General features: G+C 39.6%; 1 protein-coding gene across 1 annotated transcript in view; it reads left to right on the top strand.

The window, feature by feature from the left end:
• LOC128700502 (uncharacterized) overlaps window positions 1-9,933 on the top strand; it is a 164,370-nt gene extending 154,437 nt beyond the window's left edge. The window contains exons 6-8 of the mRNA XM_070086927.1: window positions 227-404; window positions 5,080-5,216; window positions 6,091-9,933. Coding sequence (XP_069943028.1) covers window positions 227-404; window positions 5,080-5,216; window positions 6,091-6,317 — 542 coding nt within the window. The 3' untranslated portion in view covers window positions 6,318-9,933. The remainder of the gene's footprint in view (window positions 1-226; window positions 405-5,079; window positions 5,217-6,090) is intronic.
• Window positions 9,934-10,578: the final 645 nt, after the last annotated feature.

Genomic DNA, 10,578 nt, shown 5'->3' with positions numbered 1-10,578 from the left:
GCACCAGTTACCTTCACTGGTCCAGTTACCCTCACTGGACCAGTTACCTGATATGCACGTACTCATCTCTCTGTTACATTAACAATGTCAGCAATGTATGACTGTTACACTCAGCCAGACTCATGGATGACTGTGTTTACATAATGAAGAGGTGAGTAAGAGTTCCCGTTCTCTACGACTGTCTCTCTGTGTCCGTGTCCACGAGAAATGTACGTGTCCCTGACAGAGCCACGGGCGCGTGTGGTGGATGAACGAGGGCGAGACGTGGAGGAGAAACATTACAACAGCGGCAGCATGATAGAACTGAAGTGTGTCATTGACCAGGTGCCCTTTCCCTCTCGCACCGTCACCTGGCGTAGGGGAACCACCATCCTGGTCTTCAACACTTCCAGGGGAGGCATCAGGTGAGTATCTTCAGGTACCTTCCCCTCCCGCACCGTCACCTGGCGTAGGAGAACCACCATCCTGGTCTTCAACACTTCCAGGGGAGGCATCAGGTGAGTATCCTCAGATACCTTCCCCTCCAGCAGCGTTACCTGCGGCAGACAACCATCGTGATCCTGAAAACGGACCCTTCACTTCCCTTCTTCAGATCAAACATAACTGCACGTCAACCCCGCGGCGCTGAGCAACCCTTACGGGGCTAGCGCCTCCACAAGAAAAAAATAATTATAATAATACACTGCTTTTAAGGAATTACACAAAAAATCTATTATGGGGAGAAACGGGAATGTTTGGCCTTGCCAGTTTGCAAGAAAATTATTATTATTATTATTATTATTATTATTATTATTATTATTATTATTATTATTATTATTATTATTATTATTATTATTTTATTATTATTATTATTATCATCATAGATTTTGATCAGGTTTCCCCTTTAAATGTAGTTTAGAGATAAAATTTACAAAAAAATTCGATAATTCATGTATTTCTACTCGATATAACATCAGTAAATAAAACTTATAACCTAACCGAACTACACCTCAAATCGCGCTAAGGAAAACCTAGGGAATGGGAGATAATCATGTTTGATCCAACGAATGGGAAAACAGCCCCAGTTACTTAGATCAAGAGCACTTCTTTGCATGAACACAAATTAGAGCTGAGAGATGCTGGCCATTATGGCAGCATCTCCGTAAGATTCTCCAGCGTGCTCTATCGAAGTCAGAGTGCATTGGCAACAAGGCAAGAGAGGGTGGGGTAAGAGGGAAGGACATGAGGGGAGGTGGAGGTAAGGGAAGGGAGGTGAGGGGAGGTGGAGGTAAGGGAAGGGAAAGGAAGGGAAAGTGAAGGTAAGGCGGTCAATGACCAATCAACGCGAAGGCTCTTCCCCAAAAGCTCTTGGATGCTGGTAAATTGCGGTCCGGCCGCCCGGCGCTGGCTATCGCAATCTTCATTATGGCAGCCAAGTCTCCGGGGAAAGATGGCAGCCACATCTATTGGCAGGAAGAGTAGCCAGACTATCTGGCAAGGAAGGCAACCAGGCCTCCTCCTGGAAAAGATGGCAGCCAGGCCTGGGACGTAGGGCAGACAGACCTTCCAGTAAGCAGGCAAAATTTGATAACAGTAGACCTTGCGGTCGGCATAATAACTACTAAGAGGAATTGACTATTGTCTGCCTCTTGATTTTTTTTTTTTTTGGTCTAGTCTGATGAGGTTAAGACATTGGAGCAGAAAACTCTTTCTCCCCGCTGCCCTCCACTTCATGTGGCCACGCTTGAAAGAATACAATAGAAAAGCAATAGAGTATGGTACTGAAAAGCTTTCGTAGATATTTAGTAGGAAAGGTAGATGAGAAGATTCTACATCTACTGCTACTGTTACTACTGCTGCTTCAGTCAGTAACACTACTGAAATTTACCTTATTTCTACTACTACTGCTACCATGACTATTACTTCTACGGCTATTACATGTTTTCTAGATTATCGAAACTTTTCAGGTCTCAGTTTAACGTCTGAAAAGTGTGTTATATCAACACGGTTCGTATGCTTGTTGCTAGAAATTTGCAACTATGAAACCTGACATTTCGTTGCTACTTGTGGATAGAAATAGTTTAGTGTATTTTAAGTCAGAGTTGTTAATTACTCTAAATATCCTGCACTCACGTGTGACAGACCGAAACGTTGTCCTAACATTTCGCTTGTTCTTTAGCCTGTGTCCATTATTAATGTCTGAAATGCGGCATCTGGATTGTATATTTTAGAAGAAAGAATACAATTTCCAGAAAAATATAGAACAATCTCAAAATCCGTGAAAATACTGAGACATATCAAGTTTTTTTTTTTTTAATTTTCAAATAAAATATTAAGATTTTTGTCAATTTTCCCTTTGGAATGTAGTTTCGAAAGTGTTATGGGCTATAGGACCCAACATGCATTTATGTATCTAAGTAACAGTTACTCTGGAATAGTAAGTTTGATAACGCACCACTTACAAGTTTGATAACGCACCACTTACAAGTTTGATAACGCACCACTTACAAGTTTGATAACGCACCACTTACAAGTTTGATAACGCACCACTTACAAGTTTGATAACGCACCACTTACAAGTTTGATAACGCACCACTTACACACAAACTCGTCATCACCGTCTCCCTCTACTGCACCAACCTTGCTACCTTCCACCCAGTTCGACCACGTTTGCGATTTTAGATTTTAGCTCCAAGTCGAGATCATATATGTAAATTGTGAAGAGGACTGGCCTGAGAACCGATCCCTGAGAAACTCCGGTCGTTACATCCAGCCGCTCAGACACTCCTCTCCCGGTTAGATATTTTATCAATGGTAACAGATACCTGATATGTGTATGCCGAGATAATGTAAATGAGATTCTTGTGCAGAATTAGAATATTGTCAATCCGTTGCTCAGAGGAGCTAATAAATATTCAGGTATCTGCATTTGTCTGTTCCGTACCACTCGCTGTTTGCTGCTGGTGAGTCAGTCACACTGAACCCAGGCTAAGAGGTGATTTCCTTGTTTATGGGACTTATGTACAGAGCCAAGGTATTCTCTGTAGCAAGGTTCTACGATGTTGCTGTCAAGAACAATTTCTGAAAGTTGTTTCTTTGACAAAAAAAAAAAAAAGTCAATCTTTACGTTTTGTAAAAAAAAAAAAAATCTTTCACCCATGATATCATGAACTGTATCGCAGACTATAAAACTGTCAAGTTTACGGATGCCACAACTTAAAATATAAATGTGTTGGCCATCATGAATTTTAAGTGATGATTCCGAAATACTGATTAATTCTTTTACATATATATATACAGGCTTGGAGGGCTAGGAGTACGCAGATCCTCCCAGATTGCTCTATCAGCTTTTCTATCCTCTTCCATAGCATCAAACGATTTGATAAGACAAATTCTTCCTGATACCCTCAGCAGGAATAGAAGACCCTAGCTATGCCAGTGCCATCACTGAATGGGAGACTCTTGCTGCTCCAGCACCAAACCCTAGGGCAGCACTGGCTCACAAACAGTCAGGCTGGGATGGCCCGATCGCTGAAAAGGTGCTTGCCAATATGCTTAGGGCTGCAACATCAGATAGGGAGATTGCCCGTCTCCAGGCTGTGAGTGCACATCACTCCGGGGACTTCCTCCAAACAGTTCCTATATCGGCAATGGGAACGCGACTCGACCCTAAGACCCTCCGTATTGCAGTGGCTGTGCGCCTTGCTGCCCCAATTCACACAGAATATATGTGTATTTGCAGAGAAGCGCAAGCAGACCAATACGGTCTACATGGTCTAAACTGTTCCAAAACCAAGAGCTGGCATGCAAGACACAATGAAGTCAACGACATCATAAAGAGAACCCTTGCTACAGCTGGATGCCCAGCCTAGAGGGAGCCCCGATCACTAGCAGCCAACAATACCCACAACCCAGCAAACCGCCCTGACGGGATCACCATCTATCCTTGGAAGAATGGCAAGCTCTTAGCATGGGACTATACCTGTGTCCACACTGGCTGACACCTATATCCATCACAGTGTGGGGCGACAGGGAGGAGCTGCTGACCACAGGGAGGAGTACAAGATCAGCAAGTACAGGGACATAAGCCAACAGTATCAATTTGTCCCAGTGGGATCAGAGACCTTGGGATCATGGGAAAAAATGCCACACGTTTCCTTAAAGAATTGAGTTCCAGACTCATCGACACCACCAGGGACCCAAGGGCAGCCGCTTTCATGTTCCAGCGCCTCAGTGTAGCCATCCAGAGGGAATATGCTTGCTGCATACTTGGCTCGCATCCAGCCACGGAGAAGCTGGAGGAAATTCATGATCTTTGATACATTGTGCCATTGTATTCATGTTTGTTTTTTCTGAAAATGTATTCTGTTTATTAATAAATGTTCACATAGAATATAAAATATATAGGGGGTGGTAGGAGAAGAAAATATTCAAACAGCTCCGGGGAGAACCTTGAGTTTTCCCTGAGGTACGTTTATTGTCTTCTCTGAGGATGAGGGTCCTCATTCCAACTATAGAGGTAAATATATACATATATGTTGTGTCGAATAGGCAGAATTTGCGATCTTGGCTTAAATAGCAACGTTCATCTTGCCATATAAGACAAGTGAAAATTTGTGTATGCAATAATTTCGCCAAAATCATTCTGAATCTAAAGAAAAAAATATATTTCACTGTGTTTGTTTAGTATTAAATTACTGTAAACAAATCTAAAATATATTTAGTTGGGTTAGGCTAAAATAAATTGCTCTTGTTACAATAAGGTTAGGTAAGTTTTCTAAGATTCTTTTGGTGCAAAATTAAAATTTTTTACATTAACATTAATGAAAAAAAATATATCTTTAAACGAATAAAAGAAAATTTCAGAAAGGACTTAATTTTAAATGAGTTCTTGCTAATTGACCATATATATAATTAACATATATATATATATATATATATATATATATATATATATATATATATATATATATATATATATATATATATACATATATATATATATATATATATATATATATATATATATATATATATATATATATATATATATATATATATATATATATATATATATATATTAGGATGGTTTCCCCACAGTGTTAAAGGAGACGCAGCTTCTGGTTTTCTGTCCAGTCGCTTGTACGTGGCCAACGCTACTCCCGCAGACTCCGGCCGCTACTCCTGCTGGTACGCGAACTACACTAGCGACACAGTCACCGTCCACGTCATAGCGGGTGAGTTAAAGATGAGAGAGAGAAAGTTATTCAACTCTATTTTTAAAGTGGATGGATATTTTTTATCGTGAAATAGCGTTAATACTCCTCTGTAGAACAGTTTCAATCTTTATATGCTGAAGCTTCTCTTAGCCGGGACGGCCTGCTACAAGTTCAGGCTGTGTAGATGTAAATTTACCTGTATGCTGCCAAAGTTAATTGTTTAAAAAAACTAGGAATTCTTGGATTCCGAGCCATAACTGAAGAATGCCTCTTCTGATCGGCTTCAAACTTTCAGTAATAGTGAACTTTGCTCAAAGTAAGTTTCGGATTGATTTTGGGCTCCTGTATGTTTTTATTTACCAATTTAATTCATTATTATTATTATTATTATTATTATTATTATTATTATTATTGTTATTATTATTATTATTATTATTATTATTATTATTATTATTATTATTATTATTATTATTATTATTATTATTATTATTATTATTATTATTGATGCAAATGGTATCGTTAAATTTCAATTAACTGATCAGAGTGATTATTTTATCTCAAACAAAAATCCATTTTAATGGTTGCATCTGTGCAGTCGTAACAGTTATGTAAATTGTCTGAATAAGCTTTAAGATGGACCACAAAAGAGGTATCACTGATCTTTCAAGCGACCACCAACAACTGTTTATCTTGTAAGTTGGCGCGGTGATCACAAGATCTATGAATAATCCTGGTTTGTTTGAGGGAGGGAAAGAGAGAGAGAGAAAGAGAGAGAGAGAGAGAGAGAGAGAGAGAGAGAGAGAGAGAGAGAGAGAGAGAGAGAGAGAGAGAGAGAGAGAGAGAGTACTCCCTAGCAGTTACTAACACCTATATACCTGTGTGTTAACCACAGGGGAGAACTCTGCAGCCATGCAGCACGATGCGCTGCCTGAAAACCCAGCCACAGGGGGCGCCACCCCCGTCACCTCTCACCTCTCGTGGCCTCTCCTCCTTCCCCTAGTCACCTGGGCTACACTCGTCACCTGTGGCTCCCACCTCGTGCTCACCTGGCTCACCTGTCGCCAACTGCAGCTCTGGTCTCACACAACAACAACAACAACAGCTTCCACACCCACTTGATCCAATCTCCAAACAATCTACCGCTCCATAATATTCTTTTGTATCCGAAAACACACGTAATGTATGAATATGTAAATGTATATATATATATATATATATATATATATATATATATATATATATATATATATATATATATATATATATATATATATGTAATCACATCCTCACCAGCACAGACCCATATATAGAAAATAAACTCGAAATAAGATGAGAGCTGTGCATTTCGGTCTATCATAGGCATCTTTATTTTATTAGTGGACCAATAAAGTTCATGTGATAATTAATTCAGTTTATCAGAAAATATCACCAACAATAGTTTTTCTCCTGTGATGATCCTTTCAGAGATGCTGTTGGCCCTGTTGCCGGGGACGTCTATAGCCTCTTACGTGCTGTGTTATAGTCGGTACTATCTACTAACACTAATGCGTATGTGGCAGTCGTTGGCACTGGGGAAGGAGGGAGGGTGCCACGACATGGTCGCTTGCTTACCAGTCCAACTCTATGGACGTTGGTAGTATTTTTCTTAGGGGAAGAAAAATCGTCTAGTTCTGGGACTGCGAACCGACAAGTGAGTTAAAAAGAAAAGCCGTCGTGCAGAGCAAAACATGATTTACGACGTTTCGCTCAGGAGTGTCGATGATCAGTGGATCATCGACACTATCATAAACATCTCATTGTGGCGAAAAACAAACATATAAAACACCTGCGAATGATGATGAAAATGGTATACTAACACAACGAGTGATGAGTAAGACACATGTTCGAAAGTTAAGTACACTTATGATCGAAACGTTTCGCCTACAGTCGAATGCAGAGGTGATTAAATATGGAGACAGCAGAAACAGGGGCGAGGTGAGGATGATGTGGTCAGTCCATTAAAGTTGAAGAAGTAGTTTTGGAGGGTGTCAGTCCCTCAGTCTGGAGACATATGCAGCGTCATACTCACCACTGCATTCGATAACAGAATCTATTGTATAGGCGAAACGTATCAACAATAAGGATATTTAACCGTTGCATATGCATCTTTACTCACCAACATCTGGGTATCTTTATTATGAAGACGTTTCACCAAACCAGTGACTTTCTCGTTTCAATACTGAGATGTTTCGGAGACAGAGGACATAAAGTAACCAGTCCTTCAGCATTGTAGAAGAGGTTTCAATCCCTTAGCTTTGATCAGTCTATTTCAGAATGAACGTCAAATTGTTGCAATTGTTTCTTATTAGTGTTGTGATTACACAGCGACACTGATTAATCACAGAAGGGTGAGGTTCAATCCTATGGCAAGTGTGCCATGGGTTTCAAGTCCCACCGCTGTATAGCCCTTGTGGCTTAGCGCTTCTTTTTGATTATAATAATAATTCAAGTCCCACCCGTTCTGCCATTTGCCTGCAGTCGCGTTTTTACGGCTTCACGAGTGAGAGACTTTGATTAAGTGTGGTCTTGATATCACTAGATTACTCTTAATAAGCTTATTATATGCGTTACAGCCCTTGGCTTCCCTCACTTTTTTGTTTACTCAAATCAGTTTTACAGGTTAAGAACTGTTATCCTACCTCAGCTCTTTTCAAAGCTCCAGCCTGATATAAGTTATACTACCGCCCCCAGGATGCCACCCACACCAGTCGACTAAGACCCAGATACATACTCACTGCTAGGTGAACAAGGGCAGCGGGTGTAAGGAAACGTACCCAGCCTTTTCCACCCGTACCGGGGATCGAACTACCGACACTCAGTGTGTGTGTGAGCTAAGTGCACTACCAGCCGAGTTATCGCTTCTATAAAGCCCATTTTGCTCCGTCCTGAATCATTGTCAAGTCACAACTGGACACAAACGTCGTCTTAAGGTTCCTCTCCTAAGTGAGAGTTTTTGGCAAACTGCTCCAGCCACGGTATTATAATTTTTTAATATTTTTTCCGTATTATAACGGGAGTTGATATGCCAGTACAAATAGCAGTACAAAATTTATTTATTTATCGACTACTGCTGGAAATGTGAGAGTATCGAGCTGGGAACCTTGGTAACAGTGTACGTTGGTTTAATATTGAGGAAAAATTGCCTGACATAAGATTTTATGATAAGCTGAGACGTTCATTAGCGCTGTGACTGTGATGCAGCGACCACTTACCTTGTATAAAGAGTAAAGTTTAACACAGATGCAAGTGAGGAGCAAGGTCAAGTGCAGGAAATATAATATAATGCAGGAATTAAGTCAAATGCAGCAACTAAATCAGGGGCAGGAACTATTATGCAAGAACTAGGTCAGGTGCAGGAGCTAAGTTAGTCGCAGGAACATGTGACTTCCGGGCAAGTTGGAACACAAGTGATTCAAGGGAGTTGTGAGACGCCAACAATGAGTATTCACGTGATCGCAGCTTATTAGAGGGTTGTTCTCGTATACCAACATTTTCTTATACGGTAACTGCTTGAGACACACATGTACCTCGTCAGTGTCATACCTGTGGGTCAGTGAAACGTTTTGTTACCGCGTGACAAACCGCTTTTCAGTTAATGTTATGGTAGTGTTTCGTCAGCTGCTGGACCACAGCTGCGCTCTCATATTTATATTTAACAGACGTCGTCTGTTCAGTGACTCCAGTGCTTAAATTTGAACCTGTTTGACCTATATAAATTGTTGTCCACATTTAATCTAATGCTGCAGTCCTATATTTTTTCCATAAGTCCTATATTTCTTCCATAGCTTATATCTCTCCCATAGCTTATATATCTCCCATAACTCTTCGACACCCTCCTCGTTACCTGCACTTTCTCTGTCCCACATTTCTCCCAATAATTGCTTATTCCTTCCTGTCGCTTCCTTTACATCATTCACTTCCACATTCTTCTTACCCTTTCATGCTAGAAATTTCACATGCACTGCATAAATCAATTGTGGTTCGTTTTATTAAAATCACAGGTTACATAATTAGAAAATTTTGTCAGGGAAGTGAGGTACAATTTACACACGTTTTGGTGGAAATAAATGATTTTCTTCTATCTATTTCCAATGTCTAGTTTTCATTTCTCTTGTTGAATCAATAGTGACTGATACCAGCACTTGATTCAATGTCATATATTAACCGTTGGGCTTAATCAAAGCTTTTGAACAGTGCAATTACGGTTCCGTTTTCTTCTATGTTTTGCACACTGTTGAGTGGGACTGATTCTCCAGGAAACAGTACTGGGGTTATACTTCTTGCTTTCTTGTAAGAAAAGAGACTGAGAAGTTTTACTGAAGAGGGTTGTAATTTAAGACAGAAATTTACAGTGATCTACACTTTATTTCTGTTCATTGTCCACATATGGGTTCCTTTGTGCTAAGTAAATATATGTTTATATATATATATATATATATATATATATATATATATATATATATATATATATATATATATATATATATATATATAATAGCCACAAGAAGAAGTTGAATGACATTTCTAAGTTCTAGGACTGTCGTGTTGCAACCAACACATTTTCAAGAGGGTACAATGGTAGAAAGAAATGGCGACCAGCCCCGGTAGGTGTGTCCTACAAGGGAAGAGCTGCAACATGACAGGCTTAGGTATGTTATTCAACTTCTACCTGTGGGTGTTATGCATCTGTCATCGATTGTATGGGATTATTTAATATATGTATATATATATATATATATATATATATATATATATATATATATATATATATATATATATATATATATATATGTATACAGGGTGGAGCAGAGAAAAGTATGTTTTTCACGACTGAATAACTTTGCGTATTTTAAAAATAAAAAATCTTAATTATATCAAATAAAAGGCATTTTCATGCATTTTTGAAATTTACATACCTTAAGTGCCGCAATATACAATTTCTCACATTTTATTTTTTTATGTCGTTATTTATTGAACGATCTTGATTAAAAAAATACACAGTCTCTCATGATATGCCTAGATTCTGTGGTAAAAATTTCAGTGAAATCGTACAGAGGGAAGTGAACATAAATATTTTTTTCCCGGTCGCCCCTTAATTAGGCCCCATCCTGTTGGAACCACATTTCTCTCATGTGTTCCCGACGCCTTTGGAGTTCTGGATGCAGGAAGTTGTTTAACATGTCGACGTAGCGCTTATGTTACTGTAACTGCGGTCTCCCCCTCTTCAAAAAAACAAGGACCAACGATTCCTATCATGGAGACACCGCACCACAGTCACTTTTCAGCTGTGGAGAGGTCTTTGGTGTAGTTGTGGTGGGTTCCCCGCCGCCCAGTACCGACT

This window comes from Cherax quadricarinatus, chromosome 20, assembly GCF_038502225.1.
Source record: "Cherax quadricarinatus isolate ZL_2023a chromosome 20, ASM3850222v1, whole genome shotgun sequence".
In the NCBI taxonomy this organism is placed as follows: domain Eukaryota; kingdom Metazoa; phylum Arthropoda; class Malacostraca; order Decapoda; family Parastacidae; genus Cherax; species Cherax quadricarinatus.
The sequence above is the reverse complement of the archived record's forward strand: the minus strand, read 5'-3'. Positions and strand labels throughout refer to the sequence as shown.